Below are 18,398 nucleotides of genomic sequence, written 5' to 3'. Positions count from 1 at the left end.
GCGGGGATACTTTTTTTGAAGTGAGTTGGTAAAATAAAGTGCCGTTTTTTCCCCAGGCTTTGATTAGTCTCTTTCATTAAAACAATAATTCTACTGATATTTACTGTTGTAGATAAAGCAGGTACCTGGTCATCCTTATTGGTGTGCCGCAGCAGGTGGCGCAGGAAGTCGATTCGGGAGCACTTCCTGACCAGGATGAGGTCAGTAGTACCGTCTGCAAGGTGTGCTGATGGCGACAGACCTTTAGGACTGCGAGGACACGCACAACTCATGCTGGCGGCATTGATGGCCAAGAACTTGCCCCTGATGACTGTCCACGTGTCCCGACACTCTGAAATACAACAACATCATGTGACTTCTAGTATAGTAAGCAGTTTTGGGGGTAACGGATTACAAGTAATGCGAGTTACGTAATCAGATTACTTTTTTCAAATAACTAGTAAAGGAAAACATTACTTTTAAATTTACAACAAAATATTTGAGTTACTTTTTCAAATGAATTACGCAAGTTCCTTTGTTTTCCATTTATTGACTGACAGCTCTCCTATCTCCATGTTGAGAGAATCGGGAGTAAGTGAAGAGGCGTTAAGTGCGTTGTGTGAACATGATGCTTATTGTAGTTCTAGACAAAATGTGAGCATGAATTTACTCATCGCACTTGCACAAAAACATTCAGTATTCCTCAAAACAAATAGGAACAGTGAAATGCAAAATCAGAATATTACACAAACCTGGGACAATTAAATATATTACATGACACAAATATACTTTATGCATTTAATCTCACTTCATTAACCAATGTCTTTGCTGCTGACCTTCGATGATCCAATTCAACCATACGAAAAAGCAAAAATGACTTTAGCTAAACATCACATTTGTGTTAAATTCGTTTGTTTTTATTGCTGAAGGAAGAATGTTGAAGAGTAGAGGGCGCCGCTCAAATAAACCCAACACTGTAAAGGAGTGATTTGCTTTTTCATTCAACCAGAGGCTAATTCATTTCACTTTTGAGGTTGAGGGGCCTTTACATTTGGCCAAATAAATTCTTATTAAAGGGTAACTAATCCCTAAACCAACTTTATTGGCTTTATTAGTGCTGTTCTTTGATTCGAGTAACTTTTTTTAACATTTGGGTATAAAGTGATTTAATTCTACAATATATGGTGTAAAAACATCTGAGAGCTGCCCTCTTCAGGTTGAAAGGTGGCTACTGCAGTTGAATTTTCCTATTGGATGTTTGGGGTGGTTCGTGACGTAAGGGGTGGGAGGTGACGTAAGCAGGTTCCAGCTCACCACGCCCTTGGTACGAGCTACCACGCCCTTGGCAGTACAAAAAACATCTGGTTTCGTCAAAACCACTGTTTCGACAGTCCCGAAATCTAAGCTGTTGTCTCAAATCCCGAATCCTGCCCTGATTGTCCCGAAAATTATTCTAAAGCAAAATCTTGAGTAGGCCTAGTTATTGTCCGATAAAACATTAAAAACTGTCCGTGGAGTTTGAGTCGTGAAGAGAGCACAAGTTGCAGCAGCCGCGAGCTCAGTGAATGAATGTGCAGGCAGCCAGTCTAAAGCAGTGATTGATTTGTCGCGGCACTGTGTGCCAAAAAATACTTCGGCAATGAACAATGACTACATATTAGACTACCTCCCCAAACTCTACTTTGCAGCGGCGTCTTGAGTGATCATATATATTTTAATCACAATTTATGGTTAGGCTAAAGTTAATCCTCTGGGGTCAACAAACGCACGGGACATTTTGCTGGATTTTTTCACATAGCGGCAAAACATGAATATGCCTACAGAGAGCGCGTGCTATTGACATCAACTCGATAGAACTCATTGGATGCCAATCGCGATGCGGGAGTTAAGACCGCAGTTTGAGCCAGCGGCTCGAATTGATATGGCTCTGGCCCTGTGTCCACAGACAATTCAACATCCTCGACTTACAATGACAGCTCTGTTGCAAAGCTACTTGCGTCACTCCAGTCACTCTCCATTTTAGAGTCTGACAGCAGCTGTCAATTAATCCGTCACTGCGGGTCTCAGGTGCACGGTGCACGCAGGTGTAACATAACACATGACTTTACATAAAGAGTAACTAAGTATTGCAAATTACTTTTTTTAGGGAGTAAGGCCCCTTGTTTTAACTAGGGTTTGAAATGAACACCCGATGCGGGTAAAATCCAACAGTGGCAGGTAACGCTGTCAAATCACTAAACAATTTGGCATGTTACTTATTATGTTTACTCGCTTTGCTGGGGAAATTCGTGTAAGCCAAATCTGCTCATATTTAGCAGAAATACTCAACTCGTGAGTCATCATGATATATTAAATTCAACGTGTTGTGCAGAATCTGCGCATATCTGGCTTACTTGAACATGCCTGTCACTACGCAACAAATAACAACAGGCTTGTTCAGTTGCATTGAAGCAAAAGCTAAGATTAAAAAGCATTTGATTTACAGAAAATACATTGTTATTTTCCAACATCCGACATGTTCTTTGTCCATGACTGTATTGATCTCTCCACCTAAAACACATTTTTGGAGAAAAGGATGGGAATGAATGAGGAAGGGAGGAGATGGCTGGATGACAGGATATTGTTTGAATAAGAAATCAATGTATGAAATCCAAATTTAATATATACAGTATATATATATATATATATATATATATATATATATATATATATATATATATATATATATATATATATAGTTCTGAAGGCTAGTAGAAGTTCTGAATTGCCGGTAACTTAATTTAGTAGCCAAATTGGCCAGTGGGTGAAAAAGTAAAATTCAAATCCTGATTGTAACATTACTTCTAAAAAGTAACTTTCCCCAACACTGATAGTAAGTGAATTCTCTGGCCATCTGGACAATGAATGCATTTTCACTATTTGGATTAAAACAAACAAACAAACTAAATAAACCCCCCCCAATATTTTCAGCTTTTCCAAGACTGTGGATGGCTATGAATGTCTAAGCAACAAACCAGAACACCCTACAACTCAGAACACATTAGCCATAGTTTTTCACAGGCAAATCACTCGCATTTTAAATTGGAAAAAATGAAAAACAAAGTAAGGTGACTGTAAATCTCAAGGCATGTATAGCTGTGGCTCTGGCTCACTCATGAAGGGCCCTTGACTCTCTTTGTCCTGTTTACATCATTCTTCCCACAAGAATCTAGTTATGCCACGCGGTCTAAAAGCATTCAGGAAATCATCACGCACAAATGCCAATTTGGGACTGTGAGGGCAGAGAGTGCGTTTCTGTAAACAGCACTTATCAGTGCTCAGGGTAAACACACAGAATGCTGGGTAACGGAGGTGCCAGTTGTTCGGAGGCTGCTGTGAGGCAGAGATAATATGCTGTGTGTGTATGTGTGCACTCTCTAAATGATCAGCCGGGCGGCAGCTTGAACCATTTGGCCTAATGTTCACAAACAGCGTGCCAGTCGAGCCGACAGATGGGGGCATTACAAATCATGGCTGAAAATGCACTTTGTTGGCCTGTACTGTGGGTGGGCGCATTTACCACAGAGCAGATATGAGACTTCCTGTCAATGCCCGAGCTCAGTTAAACATTGGCATAGAGAGTATTCCCAAACGCTCCTCACCAGCATCAGAAACACTGTCTTCATCTTTGCTGACCAGTCTGTCAGACGAGGTTTGCCGACAGATACTACACCTGCAAGTCAAACAGAAACAGATGTTGCCAACAGAGAACAAAATATAGCCAAAAACGCAATTCAAAAATGTTTTTTTTTTATAAATATACATAAAAAATATAAAACCATTATTGTAGTGCGTTTGTATACACAATTATCGAAGGAACCATCAATTTAACCAAACATCAATTATAGCCAATTATATCCAAAATGTTTAACACACACAAGTATATTTCTATTTTAAACGAATCAAGTCATGGTTTAAAAATATAAGCAGGAACAATGATATTTAGTTGTTATATTAAAATATTTAGACTGTATTTAGGGGTCAGCCAATGTTTTAATTTTTATTAATACTTTTATTCAGCAAGGACTCATTATATTGTTTAAAAATTACAGTAAAGACATTTATAATGTAACTAACTACATGTATCAAAATAAGATACAAAACGAAATGTCGGTTTCCAACACTGATAAAAACAAGACATGTTTCTTGAGCATCTAATCTGCATATTCGAATGATTTCCGTAGGATCATGTGACACTGAAGACTGGAGTAATGATGCTGAAAATGAATCGGCACAATAGACTTCTTAAAAAAACATTTTAAAAATGTACTGTCTCCAAACTGTAGTGTATAATCATCACCAAGCCCTAGTGTACAATACTAGAAACACATCAGATGATCAGCCTTAGTTGGTTAATTTGACAGGTTCTGTCATGTTGTGTTCATGTTTGCTCCCTGATTCATATTAATGGGATTGTATTATGACTAAGCAAAAGACACAGTACAGCATTTACCCAGACAGACACTGCATTTTGTCTCTTGGAGTTCCCAGGTTTCCTTCAGCAGGTAAGAAGGACACGGTTCCCTCATAGTAGCGATGTGACAGAAACGTTTTAACACCTGTGGAAAAAAAGAATAAAAAATTCCATTGCAAATTGCAGGCAGACAAGAAATGCCCATTTCAGTCTTGAGAGATTTTCCTGTGTACCTGAGATATCGTAACGGGCCGGGCCCATCCAGCGCTTCCTCTCGCTGTCTGTCAGCACGTCTCCGTAGAACCCGTAACCCAACAGTGACACAGAGTAGCGCAGGAAGCGGTCTTCATTGTGCACTGAGCAGAGGTCCATTGGCTGAGAATCACCTGTGGTAAAAGTCAGGATGGATTTCAGGAAACACAAACTGATGACGTCAGTATTCTGTGCTAGTATGTCACATCTGAGAATAGTGCATATTACTGGAAAATTAGATCTCCATCTCTCCAAAAATATAATTTTAGGAAAATCCTGACATTATTTTCAACCTGATGTAATGCTTTGCTCGGTAATATTTTTAATATCAGTCTCTTATGCTCACCAATGCTTCATTTATTTTATTTTTATATATTGTGAAATATTACTACAATTTAAAACAGCTGTTTTATTTCTATTTTAATATATAGTAAAGTGTAATTTATTCCTGTGATCAAAGCTGAATTTTCAGCATCATTACTCTAGTCTTAACTGTCACATGATCCTTTAGAAATCATTCTAATATGATGATTTGCTGCTCAAAAAACATTTCTCATTATTATCAATGTTGAAAACAGTTATTTAATTTTTTTTTTACTTTGATGAATAGAAAGTTCGAAAGAACAGCATTTATCTGAAACAGAAAGCTTTTGTAACGCTACAGTTCAAAAGTTTGGGGTCAGTAATAATTTTTATCTTATTTTTTGGGGAAAGAATTAAAAGTAATCAATACTTTAATTCATCAAGGACTAATTAAATTGATCAAAAGTTACATTTATAATGTTACAAAATATTCTATTTCAAATAAATGCTGTTCTTTTGAACGTACAATTCAAAGAATCCTGAAAACTTGTTTTCAATATTGATAATAATAATGAATGTTTTTTTTAGCATCAAATACGCATATTAGAATGATTTCTGAAGGATCATGTGACACTGAAGACGTGGAGTAATGATGCTGAAAATTTAGCTTTGATCACAGGAATAAATTACATTTTAAAATATATTAACATAGAAAAGTTATTTTAAATTGTCTACAATATTTAACAATATTAAACAAAACAAAACAAAAAAAGCAGAAGAGACTTCTTTTAAAAATCTTATGGATCAAAACAGTTTGACTGGAAGTGCATACATATTCAATTAATAAAATAACTAAACACATCTCCCCCAATGATGGTAACGAGGACATTTTTATTGTAAAGTATTTATATTACTATTTATTACAAATCAGTGGACCAGTGCTTGAAATCAGTTTGAAGTCACAAGCCAAGGGAAGATATGCTAAAAAAAAAAAAAAAATAAGTCAATGACTTAATGAAAATATTATCATCTCTTTTCATTTGGAACTTGGTGGACACGAACTAAAAAAAAACAAAAAAAAAAACAGATTGTCAATCATTCTTTACTAATGATTGACAAGTTGCCTACTTGAGTTAAAACCATAATAGCAGAATCTCTACTAGTTGACACATTTCTACCCTTGCATAATATATACTGCTCATCCCTAACTGTCAAATGCTATAGAGAAATAAACATAAATATACGTACTATACATGTATCATAGGCAGATATAGAGATGCCCACTTACCCACAACAATGTGAAGTGCTGAGGTGACAGGGTCATTTGAGCCAACTGTGGCGTAGCATACACAGTCAGTCGAACCTGTTTCAAAAAACACATTTCATGGGTCAGGGGTTCAGAAATGGCCTAAATCTATCCTCTCATAATTCACTCTGAAGGTTAACGTATGAAAATCACACTTTCTTTTTCAATTTCAGTAGCATACGGGGGCAGCCGCAATCTAACCTTCAATTGTGAACGCTAACCAAACATCACAAGCCAATGGAGGTTTTGCTCCATTCAGCCCTTGTGAGAATAAAGTTTTTCGATCTTGAAATGATTGTAGCTGAAGCATTGCAGGGCACTGTTATATAGAGAGATGAGATTTCAGATGAGTTCAGCCCTCTTTCTATCTCTTATATGCTGGTCTGTTAATCTAATTCCTCTTCCTCAAATTGCTTATAAGCATGAGGTTGAAGGTTTAAAAACACACAAGACTGCAATGTGCCGGACTAATTAATTCACATTTCCACTATTGTTTTCATGAAGGGGACAAAAATAAAATAAACACTGTTTTTGAATTTTGGATCAATATATTTCATGATAAAACCATACTGTGGCGGTACCATTACACAGTGATAGTGTTGGATACCATGGTACTTTGATATATAACATGGTACTGAACAATTGCCATATTCATATACCATGCTATTTATATTGTACTTTTTTTTTTTTAGTAGTACAACAATATTCTTTAAACAAAATAAAGTAAAATAAAATAAATTGTAGAATTTATATTAACCTTTGATTTTTAATTAATAATTTGATTACAATTAAATCAAGAAAATGTACATGGTATGATATGTATTAAGTGTTATAAAAAACATGGTGAAACCTTGGTATTATAATGTTAAATATTCAAAAATATATTAATATTAAATGTACATGTAAATGGAATTAAATAATTAAAATAAACAAATGATCAAAGTAATCATTTATTAAAATATTTTAAAAAAGATACTAAATTATTTAAATAATCAAATCAAGAAAATGTCACATGGAATTATTTGTATTCAATTATATTAAACATTATAAAAACTTGGTATTACCTTGATATATATAAAAACAAATAGAACAACTCAATCTGATTATCACAATTTGCGTCCAAAAACTGCACAATAAGTTGTATTATCACGACATAAGTCTATAGTATTACTTTGCAATACATTTAAAAAAGGGTATTATTATTATTATGTTAAAAACAGCATGTTAATACTTTTAGGTTTTATCAGTGTTTTCAGTCAACATGTCAAAAGCGGCATTAGTAAATGTAAAAAACAAAAACATCCCATAGTAACAACTTGGTACATGGTAAAACCATGGTACAAATAAAAAAGAAATGGGGTATTTCCATGCTAGATGGCCAAAAAACGTTATTAACATGATACATAATGATACTTTCATCTATTAGACATTGAAGTCAAATATGCGTCTCAAATTCCCCTGTTGTTCAGATCTGTTGTCACCAGTGCAAGATAAAGGACCAGGAGATGTTCTTGGAAACAGTCACTTGTCCTTGCGTGTCTGGACAACGTGAGATAAGGCCATAAATAGACAGAATTACACACGCTGATAACGTGACTGATAACAACATGGACTCTTAAGAGTTCGACATTGTCAGGTTTATATGGCAAACAGTAATATCAGAAAACACGATTCGATAGGCCACAGTCATTAAGATATCAACTGCTGTCAGAGCTTTTGAAAAGGTCTCTACTTATTCTTCTTGTGCTCGATGAATGTTGAAAATGGACAAGTTTAAATGCATCTGGTTGTTGAAGCCACAAGTTTCCTCCTCCTAAAATGGTACAAAATTAAGGGTCTGAGAGTGTGTCCTGAATATCTCTTCAGCCCGAAGCGAAAACTGTGTAAAAAGGTCCTTAGGGTGTCAATCGGGAGGCATTTAACCTAGGGATGCACGATACGAAAATGTTGGCCGATACCGATAATTCTTTATATTTGAAAGCCGATAAATCTAAATCCAAATTTTTAAATGATTTTTGAGACCCTGAATACAAAAACAAAAGTCTCATCATGTCCCAATCAAACAATTCTAACGATGTTCTAATAATAATTTTATGTAGATTATATGACAGACTTGCACTGCACATACTGCACTTACAGTATCTCTATTTTCCTTTTTGAAGTGATTCCAATCATATTTCAATCAATTCAAAACCATCATGGCTAACAGTGCGCATCTAATGTGTCTCAGCTGAAGGAAATGATCCATTATTGATCGGCTTTAATATATTGGCCAAATTATATTAGCGGGCCGATAACTATAACAATAAAAATTAACATATATTGGCCGATAGAAATATGATGGCCGATATATCGTGAATCCCTAATTAAAACGTGAGAACTAGACGGAAGATGCAGGAAAAAATATATTTACATAGTCCCACGCTTAAAAAAAAAATAGTGCACACTTAATGCAACGACATGTTTTGTGTGAATGGCTCACTAGAATTTGGTCAAAACAAAGCATCTAAAAATGCCTTTGTATCAGGAGTGCCCCTACGGTGTGGAAACATTCTCTCTAGGCAGCTCACTAGGATTTGAAAGAGAGCTATAATCTCCCGCCATTCTCCTCCAGTATGCAGCTGTGCCCATTAGCAGGTGTAAAACTTACAATGACTTGGAAATATCTCAAAACAAAACGTAATGGAACCATGAGCAACAGATATTTCCAGGAACCCAGCCAAAGAAGTGATGTGCGTGAAAAAGCAATGAAATTCACGCTGAAAAACTGTCCTGGCTGCACCGACTCTCAGACTTGTGATTGTAGCCAGGTGATTCCCAGTCCTGGAGCATCACCAACACTGCACATTTTGGATACCTCTTTTATATAGTGCATCAGATTAAACTCATCAGCTTGTTAATAGACTGCTCATGAACTGAATTGGGTGTCGAATAAGGGACAGTCACAAAATGTGTTGGGTACGTGCTCCAGTACCAGGATTGTGAAACTCTGCAGTAGACTAACCTGCAGGAATGATGCCAATGCGAAGTCCACATGGAACAAGGGTCTCCTCCATTGAGTTCTCGTCTACACCTGCATCTTGCTGCATACGGGAGACGAGGCCATGCATAATTTCGCTGAACATGCCATCTCCTCCTACACACACCACACTGCAGAGAAAAACACTGATTTGTTTAAAACAACATTATCTGTATTGAAAGATAGGTGCTTTCGCACCGGGAAGCCACCAGGGTGGTTCCCCGAGAACTAACGGTTCCCTTAAGAACATTTTCCTGGTTGAGTCCGCACCGCCAGTAGGAACTCTGAAGTAACGTAAGCTGCGCTTGTTGTTGTGACTTTTGACGGTGCTGAGAATGCCAGAGCCTGAGCTCACACTGCTCGCATTCTCCGTGTTCATTAGTTTACGATCTGTCTAACAGTCCTGTCTAATACGTTATAAGATAGAACTGTTATACATAGAAAGTAGACCGTATATGAAAAGGAATTAGCGTATGCCGTGTGGTTAATGTCAAGTGTTGCTAGCTGAGCAGAAATACATAATCATGTTTGGCTTCGTCCCTTCAAAGTTGCGTTGGATTTTCTCCTCCTCATAAAGGTTAAGAGGCTCATCTATCACTGTTTTCCATTTGTTCGTAGAGTTAGTTTCTGGAGTAAATATATAGGCTATAATCTGTGTGTTTACACAGCTTTTTTAAAAATGGCGGGTGCTGGTGTTTCGCGTGCGTTCAGCCAATCAGTGTACACTAACGTCACTGGTAGTTCTTATAGTGCTGGTTTAGACCCGACTCTGAAGTAGGAGCTAAATTAGTTCCTTCAAAGGTTTTCTTAGAACTAAAATCGTTCCTAGTTCCTGCGGTGCGAACACGCCAAAATCCGGATACTTCCGCCAAGTTCTAGGAACCATGAAAAGGTTCCTCCGGTGCGAAAGCCCCTCATGTTAGCAAATTAATTCAATCTGGCCATATTACAAAAATTGGGAAATGCTCTACAAAAATAAAATTGACAAAATGTAATCACTTTCATTTTTGTGACTAAAAGTGGAGTCAAAGAAGGCGTGCTGGTCTTGATCAGATTGGCAACAAAAGTACTAACAAAGTACTGAAAGAGCTGATGTAGTTAGTCTAGCCCCTCTACTTGTAGCTTTATGTGACATCACATTCAAAGATTTAAGAGTGTAAAAGGTAAGGATGCAACTAACCATAGCTAGTTAGCTAAAGGAAAATTTGAACAGCATTTTAATGGAAGTGCATCACCAAAGAACTAGCAATGAAAGTCATCAAGGAAAACAGACTGTTTCAACCCAAGTTACTTGCATCTGTGCCAGAAATTTGAGCTTGAACACACCACAAAGTCCAACATATAACTAGTTAGCTAGCATATAACACTAGCACACCTGCGTGAGAGGAAATAACTATATATCATACTATAACTATATACCAGTAGGTATCAGAAGTCTATATTTGTCATTCAAAAAGGGAAGCTGAAACTAGAAACCTTCATCCCATACGGCCATGTTGTTAAAAAATATTGCTTAGGTAAAAGTTCAAAATGCTCAATCGGCCAAAAAGCAGCCAATGAAGTCAAAAAACTGTGCTCACAAACGCACAACAATGATCTGACTTTGACCAATCGTCAGCTTTGTGTGTCACAAAGCGGTAGAAATAGTAGTCTTTGTTAACAATAACGGAATTATTGTTGCTTGTGTGGGTAACAGATGCCATACCTGTATCGTAAAGTGCATTTTATGATTTTACAGCATTACTGTGTGAAGGTGGATTGTGTCTAAACTGTTGTTAGCAGAAATGCATGTTAAAAAGTACAGGAACAAGATCCAGATGCAACAGTCACGAATTGTTTTCTGAATCTAGCCTCTGGCCCAGGTTTGAAGCAGCATCCATGTTGTCATCACCAAAACCCACTTTACTTTAAGTTGTCATTTCCCAAGCTGCCCGCCGTCATCTGCCGCAGTGCCAGACCGATGTGCAAATGTTAATCTGAGCTTTGCTGCAGAGGACGCTTTCCTCGCTGGGCAAATTAAAAGTCGCCGCACAGCGACCACAATCTCCCAGCAGGATACCCACTCACCCATCATACTTCTTCAGATCGGCCTCTGTCTTCAAGTGGTCCCTGGCATGATTTGCACGCTCTGTAACTATAGAAACAAAAGGGAAAAGCCATCGTTAACAGGACGATGACAGCGAGGCTGAGCAAAGGGGGGAGGGGGGCATCATTATGTTCATCTGGCAGTTAAATTGCATTTTTCTGCTGGCTTGATGGAGAATATCAATCAGCTGCATCAAATGATAAAGCTGAAGTCACGGTGAAAAACAATCCCTGGTACATTTCATTACCGGTTCTTTACCATCAGCACTGATGTAAAACCGTAACTCGGAGGGATGTGCTAAAAATGAATGGGGCCTAGAACAGAGCCCTGTGGATCACGTTGATGATATATGCCAAAGGTGATGTATAGAGCTTATTAAACCGTCGGCAGAACATCTTGTTTGGCTCCTCTAATGATTTGGTTTGAATGGTATTTGTCCAGCCAGACATGTACTTTACCATTTACGAAATGTTCTCATGGTCGTAAAAAGAAAGACCCTCAAGCAACTGCTGAGTAAGCCTGTAAGCCTCAGCTCTAACAGCCAATATTCACACCAACCCAGGGTCTTCCTCTCTTTCAAACTTAATAAATAATGGATGTCTTTGCATTCCTATGTTTATCTACTATCACAGTTTGCATTATGGCCAGCTCGGGTGATAGATGGCGCTGTAAATAAAATCATATTCCTGGGACGGGTTGGCAGGTGGGGCCATTTGCCAACGGAGATCTATTTGTGAAGCATAAAAGCTCATTTTTTATTTAAATGTTAATGCAGGTAGCTGACAGGCACTCACCAATCACGTCGGTGGAAATGGTTGCCTGGGAAAAGATGGGGGCCACTTTGTGGTCGTAAATCTGCTTCCCGCGTTGTTTTCCTCCATAGGGGTTGATGTACACCAGCAACCTCTTTGGTCGATTGGCTGTGGGATTAGAGGTGGGCAGAGCATTAAAAGTGAGTTGTTGTTTGACAACAGTCTTTCTAGGTTGTCAAGACTACTTCATTAAGTTACTTTGACAAACTTCATCTGATTCAACAATACAAAGACCAAAACTGCACTTTTTTCAAAACCCTTCTAAACGTTACTTTTTATTTTTTTTAATAAAAATCTGAGTTATTTAAAATTTACATTATTTTCCCAGTATAGGATTTAGGCACAACTCAATGCAAATTACACAACACTAAAAGCAATTCAGCAAATCAGAACATAATTGATTTTTAATACACAGCTGGACTATGATTTTTAGACGGAGCTACAGAGTACAGAGCAGCTTCAATAGAAACAGAGCAACTAAAAAAAATGCCAGCCATCTTGAAAGGAAGAGAGTTACCATCGTGTTATGGCAATAAGCAATTAGTGTCCATAATCTATAATACTAATTATCTACAGTACCAGATGTGTGGCAATAATTTACTCTATAAATTAAAATAAATAAATAGATAAACGTGTTTACAGTAAATTTACCCATAATGGACACTAAGCAATAATTACACTTTTCAAAATTATAAACAAACACTTAACCCTCTAATTTAGTGCAAGACCGAAAATTTTTACTTTTTTTTTCTTCATTGGAATGGTATGAACCTTGGTAAAGGTTTTTGCACACGCTACACACATACACACACACACACCCACAAAAATAACAAAAAATAAAAATAAAAATCACAGACATGATTTGAAAAGGTTAAATGGTCCTGTAAAAAAATAGTCACACTTGTGATCCTCGTGGTCAAAAATTACTGCATTGGAAATGAACGTGAGACTTATTTTATCTAGTGAACACTTTTGGTACTGCAGCCAAACAAAATCTTACTAAAAGCTAATTTTTTGAGATATCAAGCTCAAATTTGGAACACAACTTGTTTAGAATTTTTAAAATATATATTTCATATAAAAATGTAAAATAATATTTTTGTGCATTTTTCACAATATACACGTACAATTCTGTAACTTTTTTTTAAGTTCACTTTTTTAAACCTTTTTCCACAGCCATCAATAATCTGCCATGTGTCGTCTTTGAAAAGAGAAACTTAAGTCTGTGCTCTAAAGCATCCAAGATTTACGACATCCAAGATTTAGTACATTTATCTCATTGACAAAAAAATAAATAAAAATTAGGTCATTTTTGACCGACATGCGAAGAACCCAAGAGTACAGTGGTGTAAAAATCACCAACCTATAACAATAACTTTTGTTTGCTATAGTTTATTTTGTAATAGAAAATAACCCAAAAATTAGTAGTAAGGACGCACTCAACAATCCAAGCTGCTCCCTTATAGTTTGGACCCAGAGCAGACACAGGGATTGTTCAGAGCAAAGGAAAGTCACGTTGCTGCACCGCCAGCAGTGCTGCCTCGTCCTCTCTATGTAGAACACTGCAGAGAAACACAAAGGAGAATGCCACATTATTCCAAAGGTAAAAGGTGACCTTTATGGTCAAAATTGTTCTGATTATACACTCATAGCATAGTAGATAAAACTTAATCTATGTATTCTCCTGTTATCACGGGCCAGATGACAGTCTGATTAGGCTGGTGTACCTGTGAAAGCGTGCTGGGAGTCCACTGGGCTCTGAGGAACCTTCTGCCATTTCCCAGTGTCTTTACTGGGAGAGTCATCTTCCTTTTCCTGAACCGCTATAATCTCACACACGGGAACACAGTGACTACCTGTGTATAGAAGACCATTGGGTCACATTCACATAACATGAAAGACAAACACGCACACATAACAAAACCTGCTACAAAACCTAAAAAAAAAAATGGAAACTCATAAGTGACAGGTTTAGAAGACTTCGGAAGCAACTCGCAATTCGCAAAATCGAATAGAGCTCGATTGTGAGGCTAGACCCTAATCAGCGTTGTTTTCAATTAGCTTTTATTTTTATATTTTCAGTCATTATTTAAATTTTAGTTTAAGGTTTATTAACTTTGTTGTTTATTTTTTACTTTTTTTTTTTAGATTAAAGATTGTTGTATAATTTCAGTTTAGTTTTAGTACTTCAACTTAATTATTTTAGTTGCCAAGGTTTTTTTAATTTTAGTTTTTAAGTTTGATTCCAACATTAACATGCAGCTAAGCTAAAGACAATAAAAATACAACAATAACAAATAGTGGGTGAAAGCCCATTTTAATTAAATATTGGAAGTGTGAATATTTGAACTGACAATGAATTGATTGGATTCATCAAGCATTTCTTTTCCATTTAAATTATTTTAAATGGAATTTAAATGGAGTCAACAAACATTGAACAGACTGTATATCAAGAATGTACATTATTTAGCAGTTAATGTTGACTTGGCATCTATCGATGGATATTAGTCGGAGGGGAAGCCAGATATAATTTTTGACAATGAAAACGACGCCAAGTTTTTTTTAAAACAAATTGGTGACTACAAACTGTCGCATTTTAGCATTTGAAATAGATTATTATCCGACATAAGCAATTTACAATTGAAAAGTCATATTTCAAAATCAATGCAGATTTTTGTAAACATGAATTTGTGCACAACTTTTAACCGTTTATGATGCCTTTCAGTAATTTATTATAAGCTAATTCCTCTCAAATCATCTGCAGTGTTTGTAATATTTTTTTCAATAATGTCTGAATTTGTATATGATTATAGAAAATGCTTTAGAGACTTCAATTTGCAAAATGTGAGTTTTGAGATTTCTTGGTGAAGTCGACTGCCTCATTTTGGTTTGCTTTGCACTTAAACATTATGCAAATGTCAGTTTCCATCATCTCTGTCTCTGTGCTATGGAAAATATCTCTAAGCAAAGGAGGTTTTTGCATTCTGACAGCTTGTGCCCAAATGAGTCAATCTTGTGTTGTTACATAACGCAGGCATTCCAGAAAACCCCTAAGAGAGGAAGTTAATGAGGTCTGACCTTATTCAAAAGATCAGAGAGTTATGCGGATTAGAATAAAGTGTTGCTTCAGAAACTTTACTCAATACCCAGATAAAGCTAGGGTGATGATTTATCTTCATTAAAACTTCATGACACATTTACATGAGACATAAGTAAGTGTATTTCATTTTTATACAGCCTAATGAAAGCATTCATACGGCCAGATGTAGCCATTAACTTAGCATCATAACACGGAAACAACAACCTGATAAAAGTTTCATGATACTTGCATTAGGGAGTTATTGTATAATGCATGAATACTTCATGAGGAAAACACTGAAATGTGAAGGCGTTGCAATAGAGTTATAGAGTTCATAAGGGACACTAGAAGCTTGTTGCATGCATTCTTGGCTTTTTGCCCATGTACTAGCATCCACTGACCAAAAAAAAAAAAAAGAAGAAAAAAAAGAAACAAAAAAGGCACACAGGGTTTGAAATACTTCAAGATAAATGTCTGGTTACATTGGCCAAATCTTAGCGAAAGGTCAACTGTCTATTGTCAAAAGTGAGTGTGTATGCATGCATGTATGCATACACTTTATGGACATTTTTTTTTGCAGGGTTCAATTACTGAATGCTTGATGAATGCAGTCAACCGCATCATTTGGTTAAATATTTAGAATTTTCTTTTTTTTTTTGTTGTTGAGAAAATGGAATGAGTAGAAAATGTTTCATATATTCTCTTGGTCTGATCATTTTAAATCTATTCAGCTCATTTCATTCATTTCCATTACAATTCTCCCTGTTTAAATATATCAAAAAACAATGCAGACACTCATTTTGTTCTCATTTCCACGTTAGTAAATTGTGTTAAAAAGAGGGCAATAAACTTGAAGGGGATAGAGGAAATACCACTGAACAATAGTTGACATTCCAGGGTTCCTTGATCATTACATCACAGCTTTTAAATAATGTATTTGGCACACAGACTTACATCACAGGCATGTCGAACTACAAGATTCCACAAACCGAGTTTAGTAAAATAAGGTTTAGTTTGCTGCACTCAATTAAACAGAATAGTTCTGATCCAAGACCTAGTGATCTACTTACCTAGACACTATTTTTAGGCATCCGGCTGTTCCAAACAACAGGGAGCAAAATGATGCAGCCTTATACAGCACTATTCTTTGTGGCTAATGCAAAACTTCAATGCATTTCTGCTCAGTTTCTAATATTTCTGTTGAAAATATTACCCATTTTATATTAACTTTTAAAATCATGCAGAAATTAGATTTATTTGGTTGTTTTATGCCATGTTACAGCATCTAAGATTTTATGGCACAGGAAAAAAAAGGCAGATAAATGAATTTAGGGATAAACAATTTTCATACAGAAAGATAAAATATTTACAATAATTAAAACCACGTATACATGATACAAATCTCAACTGACTGACATATTTCCATCAATGCACGGCATATTGTTATACCTCCCAGGCATGTTTGTTATTAATATCGCAAGAAAACATAACTGTGATTATTGCAGTAGCACAGTTGATTATTGCACAATTATGACATCACCCGAGCCAGAAATTAATGTCTTGAGGGCTGCGTGCCATATTTAATACCACTAGGATAGTGGAAACCTCAATTTAATGGCAACAATTTGAAATAACAATCCCAGTACATGTGCATTACTTATGGATCCTGATGCATATCATGTTGCGGAATATGGCTCGTATCCTTCTGGGCATCTATTACCATGGAGACAGGAGTTTGGGACCAAGCATTTTCTCGCAAACTTCTGAAGCACAATGTTTGACCAGCATAACACACCATTCATTCATCCAACGTGACCTTTCCAGCAAAACCAAACATTTGTTTAGTATGAAAGGGCCCTCTACAAATAACGTCTTTTGTGTCCTCACTACTTCAGTTACGTGCATTCTTAGATTAGGGGTTAGATTACATGGGCGACGGACATAGTACATCGCACACTACAGCCAACGCTGACACAAGTCACACTGACAGCCTGAAGCTCTCCGCAGTGAAAACAAAGTAAAAACTGGTTCACAAACGAAAAAAAAAAAAAAAAAAAAAAAAAACATGTCTACACGGCAATAAAGCATGAGTTTCAAAGAGTTGGAAAAACGTTATTTGCAGTCAAGTGATCTGGATGTTTTTCTCCAGAAACTACATTTTGGAGACAAATCAAACACACACACCACACAACACACACACACCAAAAAAGGGGGTGGATTGGAATCCACTGCTGCTTCAATGTATATGATTGATTATAATTAAGGGATTAATCAATATTTTTCCTTCTAAATATCAAACGAGTTGAATGACTTCTCTAGAGATTTTACTTTGTTATAAAATGTACCTGTTTGATCACTGAAATGTTCTTTTCATGTATTCTTTAATGTCTGAATGATATCTGAATGCAGTAACCGTACTTGCTTATTTAACCCAGCTTCCAGAAATGAAATAGGGACTTGTTTTGTGTTTGAGAAAGGTCTTCAATGTGTTAAACCATATAGGGGTCATTGAAGTCAATAGTTTAAGGGGCCATTTCTTTGTTAAAGCCTTACTTTCCAGTTAGACTAAAGTTTAGCTATCCTTGAGAGAAAGAACGCATTATCTTGATGTTTTGAGAGGACTCTCCTGTTTATAGTGAGAGCCTGGCCAAATCCAACCTTGGAAAAGCTGTGTGTCGGTGTGTGTGTGTTAGTCTTCTTGGTTACAGGTTAAGGAACCACTGGCATTATTGGAGATTGACTGAGTTGTTGTTCTGGACATGCTGGCGCCCAGCAACCCAAATCTGGGACCTGGAAGGTCACGACGTGCCTAACTTCAGCTGAATAATCGATGGAGATATACTTTTAGTCTATCTGTATATGTGTGGAATATTACTGTGTTTATTTCATAGCCAATGAGAATCATTCATCCTGTAAGCAATGACGTAGCTTAGACCTTGGAAATGGTATAACTGCTGTGATCTTTTTAACTGTAAAGAGGGGCGGCCTACAAACTCCTAAGTGAGTCTTGAAGCTGACTTCTATTCTGCGGATGAAACTGCAAGCTATCTTCAGTAAAACTTTTCTTTAATTTTTTTATAATTCTGACTCCGGGTCTTCATTCTTTATA

At 36.5% G+C, this 18,398-nt stretch overlaps 1 protein-coding gene across 1 annotated transcript in view; it reads right to left on the bottom strand.

Annotated features, from left to right (window-relative positions):
• Window positions 1–18,398, bottom strand: part of cerk (ceramide kinase) — a 38,516-nt gene that overhangs the window by 8,979 nt on the left and 11,139 nt on the right. Inside the window, exons 2-11 of the mRNA XM_077233942.1 lie at window positions 13,938–14,066; window positions 13,650–13,772; window positions 12,193–12,318; window positions 11,380–11,446; window positions 9,298–9,443; window positions 6,276–6,350; window positions 4,666–4,818; window positions 4,472–4,577; window positions 3,621–3,691; window positions 126–331 (exon numbers count right to left, since the gene is read on the bottom strand). Of these exons, the coding sequence (XP_077090057.1) occupies window positions 126–331; window positions 3,621–3,691; window positions 4,472–4,577; window positions 4,666–4,818; window positions 6,276–6,350; window positions 9,298–9,443; window positions 11,380–11,446; window positions 12,193–12,318; window positions 13,650–13,772; window positions 13,938–14,066 (1,202 nt within the window). The remainder of the gene's footprint in view (window positions 1–125; window positions 332–3,620; window positions 3,692–4,471; window positions 4,578–4,665; window positions 4,819–6,275; window positions 6,351–9,297; window positions 9,444–11,379; window positions 11,447–12,192; window positions 12,319–13,649; window positions 13,773–13,937; window positions 14,067–18,398) is intronic.

This window comes from Siphateles boraxobius, unplaced genomic scaffold (genome assembly GCF_051911475.1).
Source record: "Siphateles boraxobius isolate OS27281-9 unplaced genomic scaffold, OSU_SipBor_1 19, whole genome shotgun sequence".
Classification (NCBI taxonomy): Eukaryota; Metazoa; Chordata; class Actinopteri; order Cypriniformes; family Leuciscidae; genus Siphateles; species Siphateles boraxobius.
The sequence above is the reverse complement of the archived record's forward strand: the minus strand, read 5'-3'. Positions and strand labels throughout refer to the sequence as shown.